The sequence below is a fragment of the Alexandromys fortis genome, unplaced genomic scaffold, assembly GCF_014885135.2.
Source record: "Alexandromys fortis isolate MF-2015 unplaced genomic scaffold, M_Fortis_MF-2015_v1.1 scaffold_32, whole genome shotgun sequence".
Lineage (NCBI taxonomy): Eukaryota > Metazoa > Chordata > Mammalia > Rodentia > Cricetidae > Alexandromys > Alexandromys fortis.
The window spans coordinates 7852962-7877597 of record NW_026067938.1 but is presented as its reverse complement, the minus strand read 5'-3'; the positions used below and the strand labels follow the sequence as shown (position 1 = coordinate 7877597).

At 41.7% G+C, this 24636-nt stretch overlaps 1 protein-coding gene and 1 long non-coding RNA gene across 23 annotated transcripts in view; one reads left to right on the top strand and one right to left on the bottom strand.

The window, feature by feature from the left end:
• The window catches only part of Sorbs2 (sorbin and SH3 domain containing 2), a 300031-nt gene extending 280387 nt beyond the window's left edge, over positions 1-19644 (top strand). For 19 of the 22 annotated variants that reach the window (XM_050147346.1, XM_050147351.1, XM_050147348.1 and 16 more), the window contains 3 exons: positions 10226-10275; positions 15253-15359; positions 17405-19644. In XM_050147346.1, the coding sequence (XP_050003303.1) occupies positions 10226-10275; positions 15253-15359; positions 17405-17466 (219 nt within the window). In that variant the 3' untranslated portion in view covers positions 17467-19644. The remainder of the gene's footprint in view (positions 1-10225; positions 10276-15252; positions 15360-17404) is intronic. The other 3 variants (XM_050147353.1, XM_050147365.1, XM_050147349.1) reach the window with 2 other exon arrangements.
• Positions 19645-22889: 3245 nt separating this feature from the next.
• Positions 22890-24636, bottom strand: part of LOC126504807 (uncharacterized) — a 70638-nt gene continuing 68891 nt past the window's right edge. Inside the window, exon 4 of the long non-coding RNA XR_007592715.1 lies at positions 22890-23124. This is a non-coding gene — a long non-coding RNA (uncharacterized lncRNA). The remainder of the gene's footprint in view (positions 23125-24636) is intronic.

Below are 24636 nucleotides of genomic sequence, written 5' to 3'. Positions count from 1 at the left end.
TAAAATATCAAGCTTAGAATATGACTTTGCATCATCCTCTTATGTCCCCTTCTGTGTAAACATTTACTTTGGGGTTGCTGGGTTTTTTTTTAAACTTTGAAGCAGGGGTTTTGCAAGATTGGTTTCATTCTGATCACAGGGCTCTTTGATTAAGAAATATGTCTTTAGCACTTATTCCCTTAAACATGTTCATGTATACTAATCTAAAATATTTTATGCCGTAGAGATTGGGCAATTGTAAAAATTCAAAGGAGTGGGCACCTCTGCAGGGCGGGAGAATAGTAAATAAATATGGGGATTAAAACAAAGTTTGATATTATTCTGTGTAACAATCCCCAGATACATCTGAAATATAGATAAAAGTCCACGCAGATTCAAAGAGATGTAGATTAATAGAAAGCCTCTTGGGGTTTTGTTGTCTGCCCTCTTGATCTCTAAGAAGCTCTATCTCCTCTTTTGATGCTTAGGATATCTTCCAAAACGAATAGAGTCCGATTGCTCAAGTAAGGTTTACAATTAGTCTATGATTTTATGCATTTAAATTTCAGATAAACTTTTCCCAATCTAGACATCCTCTAAGCATCTTCCATCTAAGTCTGTGCTACGGCCTGAATTATATTATCACCACACCTTCCCTGCGTTTCTCTGTTGTTGTATTTTCATGTGTTTTTGTTTTGTTTGTTTTACATCTTACTTCCTGCTCATTTATAAGCTGGCTTCCAGTGAACAGACCTGTCTTCCTGTATTTAATGCTCTGACCAGCACAGAGAAAGGAGACCTACAGGGAACTGCCCAAGAGTGGCTATCCCTGACAGACTGGTGTCCACCAGCAAACCCATTGGCTCCAACGCCATCTTCTGTCCTCGACAACTTCTTGGTTGAATTAGAGAAGTTTAGCGCTTTAACCTTACCATCTGACCAGGCCAAACCGAACATCCCAGACCAGGTCATCCTTGAAATTAAGGAGGAGCCCTCTAACCTCCCCCTCTCACTACCTCCAGCATCTCTACCAGTCAAATCACCTCACTGTCTCTCACCTTCTCCTCGCTCGAGTATCACCTCAGCTGGGGCCCAGCCTGATGATACATTGTCTCTTCAAGATTCCAGGATGGACAGACAAAGCAAATTCATAGATTTGAATAAAAAGAGAAGGAGCATTTCAGACCCTACCAAAATTCTTGAAGTCCTAGGTGATAAATTTGTGGCCTCTGCATGCACCAATGTGGGTGCCTTGGCTATAACTCTTCCTGTCATTGGAGAGGAAGATGAGGACATCCGGGAGGGGCTCGCGTACCAGAGAAGGCTGCCGGGAGCCCAAGAGCGAGCTATCACGTGGTGTGACCACAACAATGCAGAGGAGACACCGCAACTGCACATCAAGGAGGAAGAAGAAGAGGAGGACCCTGACTGCTTAAAATATTCACTAGGCATTCGCACACACCCTAGGACCCCCAAAGAAGACTTCAAGGCAGCAAAAAACAGTAGTGAGGTATTTAATTTGGTCTAATAACTGGGACTAACCAGTTTTACAATAATCCAGCAGCGTTAATGACATTACTAAACACTTACTTCTGACACTGCCTTAGCAGGCTTCCTTATGAGGAATAGAAGCATTGGAAACTCCAGGGTGGAAAGAATCTGCAAACACGACATAGTTTATTACAATTCCACTGTCCCATTATTCCTTTGTCACGATAAATTTACCTTTTATATACTGAAGCTTATCCTCTTTCTAATGATAGCTAACTGTTAACTTTTAGTGTCAGGTGCTAGTCTCAGAACCCGACATCTTTAATTTTCAAGACCCAGAGAGATAGGAAATAGGGCTGTCCCCACCTCAGAGATGAGAAAGCTGACGGATAGACAGGTTTTTCTAGTGATCTGCCTGCCTATTTCAGATAGTATCCTAGGCTTGGCATTCATCCTGCTGAAGTGAGCTCAACAAACAGCTCACGCTATGCTCAAAGAGGTTCCGACTCCCTAGCTGTGTTACTGTTTACCTTACTTTAACCAACTAAAGTTAAAGTTTAGGAGTTTTACTGCCATCATGTTGAAGGGGGGAAGAAAGGCCTCTCAGACAAGACTAATAGAACACTGTTATCTCCAACCACCCATAGTACCCAAAGCATACCCATTGAGATTCGGAAATTAAAATTCCACGGGCTAAGTCAGTGCTTTCAAAGCAAGAATACATTAATACCACTTTCCCCTGAGATATTTTACAACCTTTTCAGCTATTAGACGTGAAAGGTACTCTCTGAGGACCAGGTCCCTTCATCTGAGCACGGTCATAATCACATCTTGTCTTTCCTCAACATTTAAGCCACCTTCATTTGCTTCGGGAGATGGAACTGCCACGCCTTTCCCCAGCTGTCTGTCTCCCTCCCCTCCGTGTCACTCTTCTCTGGCCTCTGTCTCTGACCTTGCCTGTGAGTGCTTTCAGCCCACCAGGGCCGCTTCACCTCCTCTCCTTCCCAAACACCCTCATCAACAGGAGATAAGTTCACCAGAACCAAAGGTAACTGCATCTTGAGTGTGGTTCAGTTTATTGCATGCCTTTCCACGATGTTCAGTAGGTGTCTGCCTTTAGATTCATGACGTCTTACAAGCTCTAAAAAGTTATGCATATTGTGATTGCTAACTTTTAACATCATCAGCATGGCCTCCATCCCATAATTTGAGAGATAAAATCCACATACCAACTACACCCATACTGAGAAGGAAACCCTAAAACTTACTTCTTAATCAAAGGTTAACCATGAGATTCTCTGTCAAGCTTCCAGTCAGCTTGGGGGCCATCTCGTTCAGAGACATAGGCTCAGTGCTTATCAACTCTGGCCACTTCTCAGTAGACAGGATGCTTCTCATCATTTCACCCATCAGCATGTTCACAGAGTCCAAGAACAGGGTGATCTTCGACATTACTTGTCTGAACCCTCGCTCTTCCACAGGATACACCAAGGATGACTCTTTGGTGTGGACCACAAAGCATCTATTTCTCATACAGCGCAGTCCCACAGGTCAGCTAGTACTTAACTTTCCCTAGGGTACCACTTTGAAATGAGTGATTAGTCTTAGAAAGTGATGCTAACAAGCCAAGATGAAATTAATCTCACACAGAAAAGTTTTGATTCTAGAGTAAGAGCGAACCCAAAATCTTTCCCGTTAGACTTCAAACAACAGCTCATCCTCAGACTTCATCCTTTGAAAGAGACACAAGGGATAAGAAAGGGGTTAAAGCTCGGATGTAACCACATTTCAGTAGCAGTGAGCACCAGTCTGATCTCCATCATCCTCACTAGTCTTCAGAATCCCCATCACCATCCAACGACACAGCCCATCTATGATGTCATCCTAGGTGTGAAAAGAGATCTTAGGAGGAAAGAACAGCATACCTTAAGGACCGATTCTCTCCACGCTGAGTTTTCATCTTAGCAAGGGAAGCATAATTAAAACCTTTTAAGAACTATAATGCTACTTTATACTTTAGATCATGTTTAAGGTAAGAAGTGCCTTTTAGGGCCGGAAAGATGGCTCAGCGGTTAAGAGCACTGCTTGCTCTTCCAAAGGTCCTGAGTTCAATTCCCAGCAACCACATGGTGGCTCACAACCATCTGTAATGAGATCTGGTGCCCTCTTCTGTCCTGCAGGCATACATGCAAGCAGAATATTGAGAATACTGTGTACATAATAAATAAATAAATCTTTAAAAAAAAGAAGTGCCTTTTACCCCTCTCTCTCTGTGGCTCTATTTTTAAAACCAATATAAAGCTTAATCATCCCATGAGAAAGTACTTCTAGAGCAGCAGTTCTCAACCTTCCTAATGCTGCGACGATCCCCAACCATAACATTATTTTCGTTGCTACTTCATAAATGTAATTTTGCTACTGTTACGAATCATAGTATAAATATATGATATGTAGGACATCTAATAGGCAACTCCCAAAGGGGTCGTGACCAGAATCTTACCTTTCCAACTTAGAGAGATGTTGAACTCATCATTATAGTAATGGGGAAAACTAAAATATAAAGCGGTTTTTCTCTATCATAAGAGCCAAGACCATTTCATACAGTCTTTTGGGATCAATGTGTCTAGACTAATATGGAAGACTAGAAGTATTCACAACAACATTATTTTAAAAGAATATTTTAATATCTATATTAAATGACTAATTTTAGGAAAACTTGTTTCTTGAATTACCTCATATTTTGGAATAAATGTTGAACATTAATCCCTCTCTGAGTTTTCTAAACCTTGGGGATCTATTTCATACTCATGAGAAGAATATAAGCTGACTGAACTCAGCTGTAAATATGAAAACAAAGTGATTTAGCCTCAGATCTCATATTCATCACAAGGAAAGAAAGCATTGACACAAGAAATATTTTAATAGGCATAGAACAGTATGCCTAAAATCACTATAGTAACATTTTTATTAACCCATGTCAACTATTCTTTAACTCACATGAATGAGAGAAAGAAAGAAAGAGAGAGGGAGAGAGACGGAGCGAGAGCACATCCCATGCTACCATGGTGATTCCATGGGTATTAGAAACCAGGATAGTTTCAAAATCCGTTTCCTCTTTCAGAAATGTCACCTGGGCACAGCTAGGTACAAGGGAGGTTAGGAATGGTGGTCTGCCCTCAACGACCATGTGCATGAATGAAGACATAAACACAAACGGAGACTGGGGAGCAGCAATCCCCTCTTCCACAGCCTTAGACGAGCTTGGCAGCCATACGCCGTCCCAAGAGACTGCAGAGTGTGCCCACTGATGACCATGAAATTTAGTCTAAGCGAGAGCCCAATCTTTTACTTGAAAGTATTCTTAGTCTTACTAACATTCTCTTAAGTCTAGTCAAAAATATAGACCCTCCATTGCTAGGACTGCCCTGGAAAGAAAAATTAAGCTAACTCATGTAACGATTCGCCTGTTCGCTGTCATAGTGAAGATCTTGCTTTGAGACAACACCAAAAGAAGCTGGAGTCAGGCAATACACAGTGTTTAACTATATTTCACTACCTCCCATCTCCCACCCCCACTCCTCCCAAATATCACTTTCTTTTTTAAAAAATATTTTTTTCTTTATTTATTCTGTCTGTGTGTATCTCTGCAGGCCAGAAGAGGGCACCAGACCTCATTACAGATGGTTGGGAGCCACCATGTGGTTGCTGGGAATTGAACTCAGAACCTTTATAGAAGAGCAGGCAATGCTCTTAACCACTGAGCCATCTCTCCAGCCCCCACCAAATATCACTTTCTTTATAGGAACTTTGATAGAACATTTTTTGCTTCTTAAAAGCCTAATGATATCCATAAAACTGATAGGCATTAGGTCAAATTTTCTCTTATCTTGCCTTGTTTGTTACTGCTTGCCACTTGGTAAATGCGAAGAAAACAGACGGGCTGAAGAGTGTTTTAGATGCGGTTATTAAGTATTCTCTTAATAAGGAGGTAATATTTCCGATGTGTGTTCTGAGCCACCTACATTACATTCAAACGCGTTCTCCTACCAGCTTCCCCCTTCCACATCTTTTCTTCACTGGGAGTCTCCTAGCAGAGTAGCGGCTGAGCCCTGAGGATGGAAGCTCTATGGAGCCGTTATGCAGACTGTTCACCCTTCCTGCTCGGCTAGTATTCATGAGCTTGGCATGCTGTGTGTGCATGGAAAACAGCCAACCAAGAAGGTTCCTCCCACAGGCCACATCCTGCAGATGAGAACTAACCCACTTCTTATGGCTTTTCTAGGCTGATTTAAAAAGCAAGACTTTTGTCCTGGGTAAGCCGCCTCGTAGCCCAGTGATGTCTAAGAGGTCCTGCAGTTCACCCGTCAGCAGCTCCCACAGGGTAGGGTCGGATACCCCCCCACCTGCGGCAGCCATCCTGGCTACCCTGGCCCTTCCTTAGGTGACTTTGCTGTGACGGGGCAGTAAAGTGAGGCTGGGGAGGAGTCCCGTGAGATGTCATGGCCAGCAGTTGAGGGGCTATGGGTTGTGCGCTCCCCTGTGGTACGTGTCAAGTGTCTCAAACCCAGAATGGCACTCTCAAATGCTTCGCCACACAAACAAGGGTGCAGCGTGTATTGTTTCCTACATCTGTCTCCTTTCCGTACTCAGTTGCTCTCTGTGCAACTTTTGGTGCGGAGAACTAAAGCGTTGCCTGTTGTCCCCTGAGCTCACCTGCTCCCGGCCGTGTTAGCTCCAGTGTCTCTCGGTTGCCATGAATTTCTTTTAAACTGTCAGCCCTTCCCAAATATTCTGTTGCCCGGGAGATGCAGGCCACATTCTGGCCACCCCGCTCCCCGTAATGCTGTTCTCTGGAGTCTGCCTGCTCCAAATTCCCTTGCAACTTTGAACTGAACTTTGAGGTCAGTTGCCTCCCGTTTAACTATTCAGTTGTGTGATATCTGCAGAACTTGAGAACAGATAGATTCTAAATGGCACCCCGAGTTCTGGGGAAGGCAGCCAAGGAATTTGGGGATTTCCACAGATGCATACCTCAGGGTTCCTTTCACCAAGTCTAAGTTAATGAACCCTGATTTAGCTTTGGCTGGCCTGCCACACACTTCTCCTCTGCACTTCAAGTTCTCTGGGCTGAATTTTTAGCGTTCCTTTATCCATTACATAAATGCACATAGTGTTTTATACGTAAGGCCTTCTGTACTTGTTGCTTTGCATATTGTGGGAGGGAACTTGTGTTGCTATAGGGAGACAGAAATGCCAGTTTGTTGTAGAGAACCTTAAGTCTCCTCTGAACAGCCTTCCAGAACTAACACATAAACTTGCGGATGAAGGGGAGAGAGGGAACAGACAGGGACAAACAAAGAGTAAGTTTGTTTTACAAAAATTGATGGATCTCATCCATAAGTTCTTATGGATAAGTTGGCATGCTTTGCGACACCCTGAGTTTTTTTTTTTTTTTAAACATATTCCCATCTCATGACTTTGTGGAAGGGGCAAGGGGATTGTTTGGTTTTTTTTTTTTCAAGACAGGGTTTCTCTGTAGCTTTGGAGCCTGTCCTGGAACTAGCTCTTGTAGAACGAGGAAAGATAATCATAGTATATTCTTGCTCAAAATGTCCTGTATGGTAATGGCGACTGTTAACTTGGAAGCTGCCTTCTTAAACCCACAGTCTGGGTAAGCCTCTCCAAACACTGTTAAGTGCATATTGTTCTATATTTACCTCAGACGTGCCTGAAGTTACAGAAACACCTGAGCCGTTAAAATAGAAGTGGACACTACTCTAAAACATTAGCGGCTAGCAAGTCATTTCTTCTAGAGAATTGAGAGTGCTGGAAAGGGAACAGCAGGGTAGGAAAAACAGATCGTTATCTACTTCAAATTACCCCGTGGGCTTCAGAAAATCTTTTCACAATCACCACAGCCAAAGGCAAAAACAACTTTTAACATGTCACTACCACTGCTTACCATTAGGGGGCAATAGAGTGCAGACTCAGTAGCAAAGATAGCATGGGGAAGCACTTGGCTTGAATACCCACAGGAAACACAAACCTCAGTACTAAAGGCAAAATACAGATGCTGACTTTAACCACGTTAGTCCATCTAGTCTGTCATAATACCTCATTCAACATGGGGATAATTAATATTGTCCTTCCATCCCCCTTTTTGTCATGAATTTGCCATAGCAAACCATCCAATGTCTTTTGGGTTAGGGTTTAACCAATGCACAGAGTGAGGTTGAGTTGTCGCCACTGTGGGTTTTCACATGACTAAGATACATAATATTTAGCTCATTTTCTGACTGCTCGGTGCATAAGATTGAGGAGAGGAATCTTTACATGGCAAAGGAAAACTATCAGGTGAGACATCTATTGCTTCCTGAGCTCCGTGTGGGGGCAGGATTCATCTTCATCACGTCTCACCGATTGGAGGATGAGGAATCTGGGCTGAATGTCCTAGGTCGATAGCAGCAAGTACACATTCATGAATGACCATTAACACGCTATTCCTCTAGCGGCGGAGACCTTGTAAAAGACATGAACTCAATACTGGAATTACACAACTCTCCTGAGAAACAGGCCTCTAGTTATCAGCTCATCCAGGGATGGTTTCTATTAAAGAAGAGCTTTTAAATGTTTTCAAAACAATTTATGAGACATACAGCGCCTCTGTGATAAAATCAAGGATTATATTCTAGCTGAGAAACTGGATACTAGGGGGAAACTGATGATTCCGGGGGGGGGGGGGGTTGGGAGGATGTGAAGCAAGGGAAAGGCACGTTCTGAAAGATGATTTAAGAGCTAGGAATTTGCTGGCTCACACCCCCAGGAATTAAGTGACCCCTGGCCACACTCGGAGCTACACCCAGCTTTCCTAACTGCCAAAGAAACAATTCATTTAAATAATTTTGGAGGCTGGACACTCAAAGGTACTGAGCAAGTACGGTTCCAATGATAATGCCAAATAATGGACAATAACCTTCACATGTAGATTACGTTAACTAACAGGTTGATTGAAAAGTGGTATTCAATTTTTAACTTAACAGGGAGTTAGAATGGAGCTGGAAATGTAACACATACATATAGATGACCTACACTTGATTCTTCATATATTTAAATTGATTAATGATTTCTTTAATTAAAGATCTAAAAAAGTGTTTAGAAGACAGTTTGGTCTTCATTTATTTTTTTTTAGACAGGCATTTCCTATGTAACCTTTGTGGGCTGGGCTTGAACTCACTAAGATCTGCCTGCCTCTGTCTCCAGAGTACTGAGATTAAGAGTGTGGCGATGGACCCAGCGTAATCTTCATTATCCTTAAAAGTAATATAATTTATACTTTTAATATTTTATATTTAATAATGTGACTTTACAATTTTAAATCCTGTTAGGAATTTTATACCGATTTATAGGAGTAAATCGTTCATGCCGTCAGTAATTCTCATCCACTCTTTAGGTTTAGATTTATGTATTCTATGCTCAGTTGAAAAAGAAACTCTAGGGATGTTATTAACAAATGCTACCAATTAATAGACTTAAAGCTTCAAGTTTTCGTAGTGAAAATACTTAATCTGCACTAAATAGACAACATTGATTAGAAGATGGGAGATAAATTAAGAAGGGGCCTGATCAACAGACTCATACTGAAGGGATCTCCAGGGCTCCCTACCCATCCTTGAACCAAAATTTTCTATGGACAATTTCAGGGGAAATCTTTCTAGGATAATCAATAATAACTATGCATATCCAAGCTCCGGTCCTGATGTCTGAAGACACGGCTATAATAAAAACTAAATTCTAATTCTATTATTATCAGACTTGTTGTCTCAGCAGGTAGCTATCATTTAGCAGAAAATGTTTGAAACGTAGTGGGTCCAATGCATCTATTTCCTGAAAACAAAACCTGCAGACGATCAATATAATCGCACTAAGTTTCTGTATCCTAACAAATGTGCTAAGTTTCATTCTCTGAAGTATTTGTGTGGCTATACAGGATGCTGAGGCTTGTCATTTCCAATATTATAAGTATCTATTACAGATACTGGTCTTGATGCTTAGTTTAAAAAGAAAGGAAACTCTTTTGAGAGTTCAGTGCACTGGGGATTTCTACCAATATTTCTCTTCTAAGGTAAAGCATTATATGTTACCTGGATATTGTCTGTTGCATTATTCTGGAAGTTCTCTGTCTTCCCTTTTGAAAAACTGCATGTGCTTCCCTGGCCCGACCCTGACCCCATTGAGACCAGAGAATTGAACCTCAAATGCAGCATGGGATGTCTGGCTGTTGACTATCTCCCATCTGTACCTATGTGGCAATGTCGTCTGCAAAGGAAAAGCTCGGAGTGGATGTGGGTTTTGCTAGCTGTGTCTTCCTTCTGCTTGTCTGAGAGAGCACTAGAGAGTGAGGTTGAATGAAGGAGTCCAGCCTCCCTGCTCCTGTGATTTGATGTCTTTGTTCTTGTCATATTCCTGACCTTGGAAAAATCAATGGGACTCAACTTTCCCTTAAAGCTTGGAGAGACCAGATTGTGGATGTGTTCCAAAGTTTGGACCTTGGGTATTCTGATTGAAAGCACCCTTCAAAATACTTTAATTATTAAGCACACCGAACCCCTTAATTTGGTGGATTGTTTTTCTTTCCTCTTGGTTTTTTTACAACAGGAAATATTAAATGTCAAGACAGTTACCATGCTATTACCCAAATTACCTGTTAGTGATACCTGTTCAAACCCTGATGACACTGAATATCCTTTCCTTTCAGCCACATCGTTCTGTGTTCACTCATGACAACATTCAAGGTCAGGGGGAACCGTAAGTATTCTTCCTGCTTTCTAAATCAAAGACTAACCCTGGCCCACGAGATGGATGACAGGCGTAGAGACAGAGGACAGTGGGACTTTGTAAGTGAAAGGGGTCGAACAGTGACCAGGAGATGTCCAGAACAAGAGACATTGTTCTGCTTTATCAATGAGATCGGGCTAATCCTTGAATGAACGCAGGAGGACTGGAGAGATGGCTCAGTGGTTAAGAGCACTGGCTGCTCTTCCAGGGGACCTAGGTTCAATTCTTGGCAACCACATGGGGTCTCACAAACACCTGTAACTCAAGTTGCAGGGGATCAAACAGCTTCTCTTAGCCTCCATGAGTACCAGGCACTCACAGGTGCAGATATATACATGCAAGCAAAACACTTATATACATAAAATTAATAAATAACAGAGAAATCTTCCGGCCTTGTGATGACTCCTACAATCTATAAATCCATCTCTTCCTTACTTGCTGTATAACTGGTAACCACAACTTTAAAGACAAACCATGACCTAACATTGTTTTTCCACCTATTTGAATACTTCAAAAGTATACCTAACTTCTGCTTCAGTAGTATAGTGTTGGTGGAGGTTTCTGTCCTGCTCAGTTTCATAATAAACACTTAGAAACTATATTATTTGCAATACTGTTTGGCCAATAGCTCAAGCATATTTCTGGCTAACTATTATATCCTAAACTAACCCATCTCCATTAATCTGTGCATCACCACTAGGTTGTGGCCTACTGGCAAAGTTTTACCAGGCTCGAGTGGAGGCATCTGTCCCCACTGATGGCTACATGGCTTCTCCCTAACACTGCCATCTTTCTCCCAGCATTCAGTTTAGTTTTCTTGCCTAGCTTTATTCTGCCCTGTCTATAGGCCCAAAGCAGCTTCTTTATTATGAATACCAATGGTATTCATAGCATACAGAGGGGAATCCTACATCACCTCCCCTTTTCTGTCTAAATAAAAAGGAAAGTTTTAACTTTAACATAGCAAGATTACATACAACAAAACAGGTATCAAGCACTATTACAGTTACAATATTTATATTTGCTTTATCTTTTATCATAAATAAGCAAAACTTTATCTGTTCTTCAACTCCATCAAAGACTCCAGTTTATACAGCATAACATCAAAAGTCCAGGCAAGAGCAGTTTCTTGCCCAAATGGCTAACAAACTCCATGAGGAGCCTCTTCAGTGCCCATCATCCTCTTGAAGTAGATTGGTGCTGCCAGGAACAGATGTGTCTCATTTTTATGAAAATTTCTACATTATTAAAACATTTTAAATGCCATATTCTGTAGTCTTTGAAAGATTTGAAGAATATCCATCCATCTGAAATACATCTCTGTACACCTAGAAAACCTAACTAACACGACTACAAGCTTGACTATTATAGATGACTATCTATTAACCTGTATTTTTAAATGAACTGTACAATCACAGTACCTTAATCAAGAACAGAAATATACATATAACAAGATTGACTTAAAATTTGTATCAATAGACCAAGATCCATACCAATGCAAATTCTTCATATCTCTATCAGTATAATTCCAAAATTATAACCCACGCTTCAGAATGTCTTTTGAAAATAGCAGTATTAAAGCACTTGCTGCTGTTCAGACACATGATGTCATTTCCACCACACCAAGACTATGTATGCCCTTTCAAAGGTTCCTTCCTGGCACATATGTGAAATCAACCTGCAAGAATCACGCATTGCCTTTAAGAGCCCCATTTGTCTTTCTCTGGCCCAGTTTACAGGGGTTACTCTGAGGCTATCTACTTCCTATTGGCTCCTGTCTCAGCCTCTCCTTGTGCACCCAAGCCTTCTGCCCGAACTCTGCTCACTTGGTGAGAGACATGCTGACCAAAGGCTCTTTGTGAGCAGGCCCTAGTGTGGGACTGGTGTATTCTGCACCAGGAGTCCCTTCTTATTCTTCAAGGTTAGAAACAGGCCCTTCAGACCACATCACTCTCTGAAAGTGCCTCTCACAGTGTGGCCAGGAAGGCGTGCCTCTGAAGACGTCTTTGTCCCAAACAGACTAGGTTAGAAGTAACAGTCACTGAAACACTTCACCTAGTTGGAAAACTTTAAGAGTGACTTGTAATGGTGTCTTTGTTGCTCTTTTACGTGTGCAAATGGTGATAGAACATATTACAAAAAGTACTCTCCAGAGCTGTCTAGGGCAATGACATTGCTGGTGTGTTCTGTTAAGCAGCGTTTGAGGCCTAGGAACAAGTTGTGTTCCTATACTTTGTTGCGTCACATGCAGCTGGGCTCATTGGGCTCTTCTAATATCACAGAGCCCACAGGCAGGAAGAATGATACACTTCCAAGCCTTGCTTTCGATGTCATTCTTTATCAGATCTATGTTTCATTGCTACCTTGATTGGAGGGATTGTGGAAAGTTAGCTAACTGCATATATTTATAAAAATATTTTGGGAAGCAAAAGTAGAAACCTACGCCACATTGCTACAGTTCAGTTTAGGGACAATAGAAGGTGCAGGCTATAGTTTGGAGTTTGGCTCGGCACTTTTAAGTGACAAATTTATTTTTGAGTCAATCCTGACCCCATTATTACCAACATATTTCAGAGCAGCATTTTTTAAAACATTCTAATTGGGCTGCATTTCCTGTCACGCAACACTGATTTTGAAAGCCAGCAGAGGTAGAAGGATTTCCAGGAAGGTTTGTTTTTTATTTCCATAAAAACAGGGTTTTTTTATAGTGTGATATAATTAAACCACTATGGTAAATAAATTCTGACAAGCATACTTGGCTTGCATTATATGAAAATGAGCTGGGAGTCTATGCCAATTCTAGTTTGTTCGCTCTGGGGACCCTCAGTGTCTTCAAGCGGCTGGAGTTTGTAGCCTGAAGTAGGCCTGTCAGTGGTTGGAGATAGGTCTCAGTAAGGCTAGAGGCTGAGAAGCTCAGAGAGAACCCATGTTCCCAAAGGGCCTGCGCAAACTACATCCATCATCATAGCAGCCAGGGATGACCGTGTCCCTCAAGCTTAAGAATGGACAAGGGGCCTTGCTGAAATCCCCTTCCTTCTGAACATCCGAAATTCCATCATTCTCTTCCCAGCCGCCTTAGACGCTAAACAACACATGACCGACAAAATGGTTTTCCTCTTCTCCTAGGGCTGGCCCCAGGCAAACATCCTAAGGAGGTGGCCCCTGCCAGGCTTTCTTGCCACATCTAGGGTCTGCCTCAGTTTCTCTCTGTGACCAGAAGCTGAAGCTTTTCCCAACAACAGACCTCAGAGAATTGCAAAGGACGCAAAGAATAAAAATGGCTAAAATTGCCTACTAAAAGGGAACATTATTAACTAGGGAAGGAATCTCTAATGTGGGGATTTCAGGGTTAGGTACCAGGCTCGGGAAGGTGATGGTTTTTACAGAAAGGCAAAGCTCTTTCCTACAACTCCCTGTAGCAGCCAACTTTATCTGTATCCCATGATCAGGAGACACTCAGGAGCAGAGAGGGAGCCAGTGAAGTTGGTGCACAATTATAGCACAATGTTTGGATTCAAGCAGCAGAATATTCTGCCAAAATATGATGCTTCTGACTTGATAAAGTAATTAGGAATAAAGCATTCTTGTTCCAAAGTAGAATTCAGTATCACCTACTTTTTAATGGTGGCCCAAAATAAATCCAAAGTGCCTCAGAATGCTGTTACTGTTTTCTTACATTTGCACAATTATGTTATAAAAAGCAATGAAAACAAATTTACCAGTCCTCTTAATCCTATGATTATACCAGCGACAGACAAGTGATAGGAAAATTTCCCACTAACTGCATACCAAATGCTACCCAGCCTTCTTAGCCTATAAAATGTCAGTCTTTACTTTCCCAAGTGCCGGTCCATTCTAATAGTCACAAAATTTAGTAGTCACAAAAGTCAATGTCAAATGGATTGAGTATTCAAACACATCACAGATCAACGTCACCATCTCTCTATCAGAGTTCAGACAAGGAAAACAGAACGGTGGTGTTCTGTTCGGAATTCTTTCTCTCATATGGCTGTTTGAAAGGAGACTCTCTAGCTCAACCACAGTTTTTCCCAGGCACATTTTTTAAAGAGCGAGATCTATTAGTTGAGCCAAGTCAGGGATGACTGCATGTACAGCCTCACCAACAATTCAAGGTCATAGGCAAATTGCATGGTCTTCACACTTCACATCCTGATCCAGATTATAAAACTAATCTTCTTTAAAGCATTTCCTGTGATAAGCATATAGTCTTCCATTTATAATAATTCCCGTATCATTTACAAAATGGTGGTGCATGCCTTTAATCCTAGCTCTTGGGAGGCAGAGACAGGCAGATCTCTGGGAGTTCAAGGCCAGCCTGATCTACAGAGTGAGTTCCAAGACAGGCTCCAAAGCTACACAGAAAACCCTGTCTCAAAATACAAACAAAATAAATAAAATAAATTTTTTTTTAAAAAAATTAAACAAAATGTGTGTTGGAAACATTTTTCACAACTCAATTTAGAACCACTTGAGAATTCTTTTTCTGAGCCATCCTTATTTGTTTCTGGTTATGGCTAGCTAACTCTGTGACCCCTCTTAATGGGCTGTACAATACAAATACCATTTGTACCAATATTATTCTATATTGCTATGTAGCACCTGCATGGCAAACATTATATGTCTAGACAATTGAAATGCAGGTCTGGCCTACAAATATCAAAATGCTTTTGCCCGACTTGTGAATATTATAATCTTTTCTGAATATTTTTCATGGTAAGTTTTGAAGTATGGCTAAAGTGGCCTGACCCCCATGAGACTCTGCACGTCTCTGTTGGCTTTACGTGCTTAGCAGAGACTGAACATGCCTGACACAGCATATTAGAATGTAGAAATCTACATGTTAGAGCTGAAATGACTGTTACAATAACTTCTATAACTTGATGACAATATGAAATAAATTAAACACGCCCATCTGTCCTGTTTAAGGTTTCAGGCTCTGTATAACTATACTCCTAGGAATGAAGACGAGCTGGAGCTCAGAGAGAGCGATGTCGTGGATGTCACGGAGAAGTGTGATGACGGATGGTTCGTGGGTATGTGCTCATTCACTCTGGACACGTCTGACTGTCCCGTCATTCACTCTGGACACATCTGACTGTTCTCTCATTCACTCTAGACATGTCTGACTGTTCTCTCATTTACTCTAGACACGTCTGACTGTCCCGTCATTCACTCTAGACATGTCTGAGTGTTCTCTCATTTACTCTAGACACGTCTGACTGTCCCGTCATTCACTCTAGACACGTCTGACTGTTTTGTTGTTTGTTTTAAATTTGCTCACTTTTGTGGTCCTCTGTGAATGTCAGTCTCTCTTTGAATTCGTGGTGTGCTGTACATCCCAAAGTCACTGCATTTTAATAAAGTGTAGCATTTACTGCTGTGGGGATATGCGATTTTCTGCTAGCTTAATTTTCAACCCAACTAGGAAAATTCCTTTAAATAGCACCAATTAGCAATGGCTGTGATGTCATAATGACAATTACAAAAACACTAAATGTTCCCATGTGGGAAATATTTTTGCTCTGTTTGGTGGAAAATGTTAGCTGTCAATAGGGGAAATGTTATTGGATGGGGAGCGAGAGGAAAAGGAAGCTGACCCATTTGCTAGGACTGATATAGCCAGTCCTAAAAAAAAAGTCTAGGGGTCCTCCTGAGCTTCAGTTAGTAGATGTGAGAACTACCTTTGTCGCCGCTGCAAAGGCAAGCCCGGGGTTACCATCTCAGAGACTGGAAGCTCAGCCATGGAGTACATGCTTACATCCGCCACTGCTCCACTGTCCGGTGCCCAGAACAGAGAGAGAGGTGGAGGAAGCAGAAGAGCAAGGAGATGAGGAGGAGACGACATGAGATCTTCTAAGAAAATCCTGGTAGACAGAAGTGTCCACCCAGACACAAAGGAAGGGATGACGAGGAAAGGGGCTGGGAGGCTGGAGAGTCTGGAGAGTTAGGATGACCTGGGTTCCACTCTTAGCACCCATACGGTGGCTATTAGCTGTCCATGACTCCAGTTCCAGGGGCAGCTGACACCCGTTCTGGCCTCAGTAAGCACTGTGTACATGCCAAGCACAGACAGGCATCCAGGCAAACCCCCATACACATAAAATAAAAATGTGGGAATGGAATCTTTCTTTAGACTAGTCCAGCAGCGGCGAGGTAAGGAAAGAACTGAGGTCACCTGGGCAGACACATGCCTTAGATCCTATTATTTCCCTTAATCTCCATATACAAGAAGAGAATATATGATTTTCAGGGGTTGTAGACAAGCCAGTGAATTATAAAATGTTAATGAGAAATGAAATTTTAGAGGCCCTACCCAACCTTCTATTCTAAAACACAAAAGAACTTATTGTATAGACTTTATAGGAATTATCCAAGGAACTGTGGCATCTGAGACAAAGGAGACAATAAGAATAGCCATGTGTGCACTCAGCTTAACTGCCCTTGTTAGAAGTCATTCTCAGTGGCTCACCCTAACCCACATGCCCACACAAGAATCAGCCAATCTTCTACTTTGAAAAAAAAAATACAGTGATTTTTAAATTGCTCAGAAGTCTGTATTTTGTTCAGAAGTGTAACTGTGCTTTCTTTGAGAGTGAGGTAGCACTAAGCATGAGATTATAACACTTGTGACAATGGCAATGTCCGTGTGGTGGCCGTGTGGCACTGCAGAGGAAACCTCCTGCTCCTCTGTGTGCATCCGGTACTCTCATCTCGTCCACCGCAAGCCTCACGGTTACCTCTTGGTCCTTGTTTGGCATTGTGGAGATGTGAGTCCTGCCACCCAACTCCCTGCCCAGTTGTCTTCTCTCTAGACTGGGAGGCTGGGCTTCCTCACGTAGCTCCCTGTGATAGAAGTTGACCCCTTAAGCAAATGTGACAATGATGACATCAGACAAGACAATTAACCTGCCTGCTTTCTCTTTTTCCTGTCCTCAAGTGAGTTCTCTATGCTTCTTCCCAAACTATTTAGGGCTTGCTCTCTCAGTGAACCCTTAGAGAAGGCAATTCCTCAAGCAGACATAGTACCTGACATTTCATTGCTGTTACACACCTGTTCATTTGTTGCTTCTGTTTTCAGGAACTTCAAGAAGAACCAAATTCTTTGGGACTTTTCCCGGAAACTATGTCAAGAGGCTGTGAATCGCCTTCTCCCTCATTTACTCCGCATTTCGGTAACACATCCGCACAACTCACCTGGAATATCCCAGCCAGCAGGCCTGTCATGCCTTATGGTTTCCCAAGGCCCTTGCCATCTCCACCTGCCGCCACCAAATCACCAGCAGCAACTGCCTCTGTGAGCCTTAGGGAGGCTGGGCGCTTATAGGGAACTGTGGCAAAACTTACACCCGCATCAATGCGGTTTCCTGCTTTCTGCCCTGAACTTTAAAAATCTCTGTGTATGGAATTGGAATGAAAGTCATCATAATTAAAAAGAGTGGAAGAGTTAAGGCAGGAAAAAAAGAGGAGAGAAAGAAAGAAAGAAAGAAAGAAAGAAAGAAAGAAAGAAAGAAAGAAAGAAAGAGAGAGAGAGAGAAAGAAAGGAAGGAAGAAAGGAAGAAAGGAAGGAAAAGAAAGAAGGAAGGAAGAAAGAAAAGAGACTCTCTAGGAGACTGGCTGGTCTCATCACGGCTGTATTTCCCCCTCTCTAGAAGGTGTTCTGTCCTCAGGAACCAGACTGTTTTCTGAAATGCTGTGGTTTGCATTTTCACCCTCAGCTTGGCAGTGTGTTTTCCTCTCACGAGTTTGCCTAGTGCCCTGGTTTACACTGTATAACAACTATACTTCAGCTATTGTTTGCCTGCACTTCTTACATATTGTTTTATGCACAGTGATTTATAAAATCTAGAGCAAGTAGGAAGGTTAACTGGGACGGCTGTGATTTCTGTTGGCTGCATTAAGTTCTCACCCAGGAGTCTTATCCTGCACATTTTTTTGTGTGTGTACTTATTAGAAGTGCAAACAGTGAGCGATTAAGAAGCTGTTGGTCACTACCATGACTATCACGAAGGTTTAGCCACACTGCGGGACAAATCGTGTTGTAAATTTGCATTGCTGTTTTATATTAAAATGTAATCATCAGCATCATGAACAATGAGCTCTTAGTGTTTTATTTATCTGTTAAAACTTAAAAAGCAGTGTTAGTAAGAGAGGCAAAGAGGCAAAAGTAACACCCATAAGTGGGTTTCACTGCGTGTACACTTACACATAAGGACATATAAATCAGATGTTATGTTGTACATTTTATGGACATGTAAAAGAATCCCACATTATTTTATAGAGTGCTTCAGGAGCATCCTGAGTGTTAAGGCTGGCTTTAGCAAGGACTATGATCAATACAATTATTTTTACTACAATAATTATTTTTCTTCTATGAAACCCAGAATCCTGACTCCATTTGCAGACAGGAATATATATGGTGAGCCTGATTTTTCTGGTGTGTGTAAAATACTTCCTAGAAATAATGAGGCGATTTTAGAAATAATGGTTAAATCATTCAGGTTGTATTTCCTGCCCCCCAAACAGTTCTACAAAATGATACCAAACCTGAAAGATTTAATGGATTCACAGTGCCTGTGTTCCGCATACTCTGAGACGTAGCTTTGTATTTCGAATGAATTTGCATAAGACCTGTTCGTCTTTGAAATCTTTAGCACCTTATAGACAAAACTTTTTATGGCTTTCCTCCGTGGGCAATGCTTGATCTCACACAACATGTAGACCCTAGCATTTTGTATATATGTTTGTTCTTTTCTTTTGTACAAACTATTTACTTATTCAGAAAATGGGGATTTCCCAATTTGGTCTTTATCCTGCACTTAAACTGAGTTTAAACTCTTCCGGCAGGTCTCCCTTGAGGCTCTCTTCACAGATCACAGGCTAGTATGAATCTGGAAGATAACATCTACACAAAATTCTATGAATTGGAAAGATCTTTGTATCCAACCTGAAACGCACATAGATACTGGCAACAGAGGAATGTCACTAAGGGGGTAGGGACAAAACACCTCTGAGAAGCTCACTTTACCCTCCAGTTCACGACCAGCTTTCTGTTAGGAAAACTTGGGATTGGCAATCAGCCAGCCACGTGCAGCTTTGCTGATGAATGACTACTTCTTTTTCACACCATTTATGAAAACAAATCTTCAACTCTGCTGCCTGTTCTATTTAAGAAAATTTGCTGTTTCTACTCTGTATCTGATTTTAAAAGGGAAAAAAATATTCATACCTGGCTTTCAGGTCATTGACTTTGAATTCTTACAAAGCAAAGGTCATTGTGTTTTTCTTGAGTAGATACCTAATAAATTTTGCTTGAAAGTACTTCTACTTTTCTTTGGCATTTATGTAAACTCTGTGTCTTATTCCATGGTATTAGTTAAAAAAAATAACTGGAAACACTTGGCCTATGGTCCCTTGACACGTGAATGGAGAAATACACGTTTGCATCAACTCAGAGGAAAATTTTAAAAATAAGCCACCAAAGCCCCCTTGCTAAACCCTCTTTACTTAAATATTGCTCCTCAGCCAAAGTGACATATCTCAAAAGACCCCTGCCTCAAACCTGGCTATTTTCCAAGAAGTTACAAATAATGCAAGTTATGAACACCTGTCTTGGAACTTTCTCCTGAAGAATTTACCATCACTGATCTCTGAGTAAGTTTCAAAACTGCTGCAGAGGGATCATCGTTTCTGTCACACAAATAACAAAGAGTTACCACTGGGACTTGGGTTCTTTCTAATATCATCTCAGTCCCTTCTTCATCCATACGTTTCAACCCACATCCACATCCAATCTTGTCCACATCTTGTACAATAGTCAGAAACAGGGTCCTCTCCCGGACCTCAGTTCATAAATGAGTCTTTTTTTTTAAATGGGTTGTTTCTTTCTCTTTTTTTTGGAATTTAACATTTTTAATTTTCAATTAACATAATTAACAATACAAACAAAGAAAATTTAAGTGAATGGGGTACCTCCATATGGATTACTCTGTACATATGATCATAGTGAATAATTTTAGCTTTGAGGAACAGAGGTTGAGAGCTGGGTCTTCCTCATCTACTGGGGCTGAAAACAGGTATTCCTCATTTTGGAGAAACAAAGATTTTGATTAACACTTGGATATGTATGATACGGAACCATAATAATCTTCGTTCTGTTCATCTTATTAATTTCTGTCTAACATTAATCAATAATTACTATATAAAAATATTGCTATTTTCCTAAAATTTACAATGTTAAATATGTTCCAATATAATTTCTTATTTTAGCTTGCTATCAATCCAATGAGTGCATATACTACAAATATAGTGGTTCTTCTGTGTCACAAAGGCCTAGATATGAGCCACAACTGTTAGGCGATAGACTTAATAAATGAGTCTTATTGCTTCAACTCAGGTCTCCTCTATTCCACTGAGTAATTTCTAACTCTCCCTAACTCTCCACTGAGATGCACTCCCTTGTGGGAAGAATACACCTCACAGAAATTAGCAGTCCCGTTTCTGCCTGAGTGTTGTCAGTCACTTGAGTCTGTACATCTGAACCTCTCCATCCAGGTCATTGGAAGGCTAGCAGGAAGGGATGCTGATGTTTAGGCACCAAATGTTAAGCCCTGCTTTAGCCACTTCATCGCTGGAAACAGGCTGGTCCTTTCCTTACTTGATCAATAGCTGGGAGGATCCGTTTATGTGGCTGCCGGCTTTCATATCTGCTCACTCCTTGATCTCTCTTTGTAGGTGGTCAGTTTGTGTGGCCTGATAATTTCTTCCCACTCTTTTCCAGATTTTGGCTACAAAGGACGATATTATTAAGAGAATCATCTGGTGACAAAAGACTAAGTACTCTGACAGCATCTCAGAGTCCATTTCTTTAAAGAATTATTTCAGCCTCTTCTCCAGATGGTAGCTCTTTAAGGATTGTTTGGGTATCAATCACGTTTTCAAATCATGTACTCCTCACTGATAATGAGGGTCAGAGCACGAGTGGATATTGGCCTTAGAAGTAAAATGTCCCACAGTAGGGATTTGTTCATGGAACAAATTCATTATTTGCTTGTGGAACAAATTCAGTCTGCTTTCTGATATTGGATGTCCTCCCAGCTACAAATGGTTTGTACAGAGAACAGTGGCCATCAATTTGATAATAGGATCTCTAACTTTGAACCTTAATTAAATGAAATGTTATTCTCCCCCAAAATTCCTTTTTTTCCATTTTGTATTAGGAAAAAAAAGCTATACATCATTTTTATGTTCATTTTCTTACTTTCGTCAGTGAAAACTGGCAGAATGTTTGTTTTCTCTTGGTGTGGAAATGCGTGTGTGACACCCTCAGCTTCCCCTCTTTTCCCACTACTGAAATGTCTCCTGTCTCTTCTCAGAAATTAGTTTGTGAAAATTTGTGATGGGTGCTCATTGTCAGCCACAGATCTGAAAAGTGACCAGAGAGAAGGGAAAGTTAAGTGGCTGCTACACACCAACCTGTTCTTACCGGTGATCTAGGTCCTTATCATCACAGTGAAACTAGAACGAAGTCTATGTTGTGCCCACTCACCCTACAGATGAGGAAGTGAGAGCTACAAGAGGCTGAGTGGCACTTTGTTATGTGTGCAGTGGGGTAGCCTGTGGTAGAAGATGGATTCAGGACCTGATGGAGCTCCCTCCCAAGCCTGCATGCTGCCTTCTGTATCACCCAGACTTGGTGATAGCACATCATTGATCAAACGATGAAGTCAGAATTAACTAGCTCCATCCATCCACTCTTCCTCTTTCACCATTCACAGACACATTGCCATGGCAACCTCCTCCTAACAGCATCTTACTATGCACATGTGATGAGAAAGGGTACTAAAGTATCTCCTGAGAAAAGCTCTCTCTGACTTCTAAAACTACACAGTAACTGAGTTCTGATTCATTGAGGGTCTGGGAGCCAGCTCAGTGGCCAATGGAGCTTCAGGGAAGTGTTTGGTATTCAAGCCACTTGGAGACCAGCAAACCCAACATGCTCTAGGAACACAGAGTACTCACTGGACAGCTTTTAAATACACACAGCCTCAGGATACACTAGCCATTCTCAGCAGGGTGACGCTCTCTGTGGCTCAGAGCCCTTAGCTCACTGCTAAATTTGGCCCCCTGGGAGCTCAGGAAAGTTCCATCTGAGCTCATACACATACAGATATCTTGACCCATAAAACTTGGAGCACAGGACAGAAATCAGTCTAACAAATCTTCACCTGTTCCTTGGGGGTTTCTTGTTTCATCCTTCCCCCTAAAATACGATGGGTGACTCAGTCATCCTTGTGTCCTCTAAAAATAAATGCCATTTCAGCCAAACTCTTGTTGCTATTAACACCCTTAGACAGGTGCCAAGTCTTGCATTATATTGCAAGAGCTGGAGAATGACTCCCTAAAGCATTTTTAATTTTTTTAAATTTAACAATCATTAGACATTTATTGTCCAAAAAAAAAAAAGAAAATACAAATGTGAACAAGGAGGAAACATTACAAATGACACTTGAGTATCAAGCTTTGAAACATATCTCTCCAGAGTATTTTCATATATGTGGGGGGGGGGAGGAAGAGAGAGAGAGACATGGGGAGGAAGGGAGGGAGGGTGGGAGGGAGGGGGAGGGAGCGAGAGAGAGGGAGAGGGAGGGAGAGAGAGAGAGAGAACACGTACATCCAATGTGCTCACATGCATGTGCAGACAAGTTGGAGCCAAACTGAACACACTCTTTTACATTCTTCAACTATCCTTGAGTGAGACTCCAGAGTCAATTGATTAAGTGAATTGGACATTAACAAACCCTATAAAGAAAAGAAGAATAGTCGACTTTGGTCATCAGGATTCATAAAATGGCAATCAACACAAATTTCCAAGGTCAAGAATTGCTCGGTTATAACTAGGTATAAAACCCAATGGAATCTGAAGACTTTATCAAGGAAGGGAAGGAAAGGTGAGGAAAAAGAAAATACTATTTATCATGCCCTATACACATTAGGCATCTTTCCAGCTAAGTGGTGGCCGAAGGAAAACATTAAGTTGATAAATGTGGACACCGCAGAGCAATTTGGTGTAACAGCCAAACTCCTGGGAGTTACAAAGCACACAAGTTCTGAATCAATACTGCCAGAACAGATAACAACTTATTTTGGGGGGGGGGGGGGAACATCACAGAAAAGTTAGAAGTAAAAAAGAGTAATATTTTTTATGTGTTTCCATGGTTCATCTCACTTGGAAGATTGGGACATTTGGCAAGGTAAGGGGACATTTGTAATGATCAAAATGTAATGCTCTTGTCATTCAGTGTGTGCATGGACCAAGGATGCTGATAACTTTCCACAAGGCCAAGGATGCTGACATTGTCCCACAATGCACAGAAAGGCCTCTACGACAAAGGATCATTTAGCTAACTAGCCCTACTGCTGAGGACCAGAAATTCCACCCTAGAGCAACTCCGATGTTTAAGAGGGACTTGTATTATAAACCATACTGGGCAAGACTGTTTCAATCCTGAATTAGTGAGTGAACATCTTCTGCCCAGTGACTGACAGGCTCAGCTCCCCTGGCAGAAAACAGCCAGCTTCCTGTCTTCTGGACATAAGGATGGAATGTAGTCAGGAAAGGGAAGGTAACTAAGGAGACATGAAAAATGGCAGCCGGATGACTTCTGCAGGTAAACATTCCTCTCTGCAAAGTGTCTTAGAAGAGGGCTAAGTTCAAGGTCAAAGCACCAGCAGATTTGATGTCTGAGAGGGTGCCCTTCCTCATAGATGGCCATCTCCTTTCTATGTTCTCTCTTGGAGGAGGAAGGGAGTTCTCAGTTCCCCTTTTATTGGGCATCATTGTCATTCCTAATACCTCTACTCCAATTATCCCCCCCCCCCGCAACTCCAAAAGGCCCCATTTCCATATAACATTATAGTAGGGATCAGCACGTGAATCTTATGGAGGAAATGGGCATTAATGCACCAAGCTTACTTCACACATTCTTTTTCCATAATGGCAATGCCCTCAATGAGAACCATACCTAAGTCATAACTGCTTCACTAAGAAAAGACATGCAGAGCATACTGAGGGCTACGAAGATGACTCAATGGGTCCAGGGACTGCAGGTCCAAGGAAGAAGAGCTCAGTTCAGATCTCTAGCATCCATGAGGCAGCAAGCTGATGAGGCAGGTTCTCTGCAACTCAGGCCGCCTAGCCAACTGGGGAGCTATAGGTTCCAGGTTCAGTGAGAGATTCTCAAAAAAGAGAGAGGGGGGGATGGAAAGAGAGAGGGAGGGAGGAAGGGAGGGAGGGAAGGAGGGAGGGAGGGA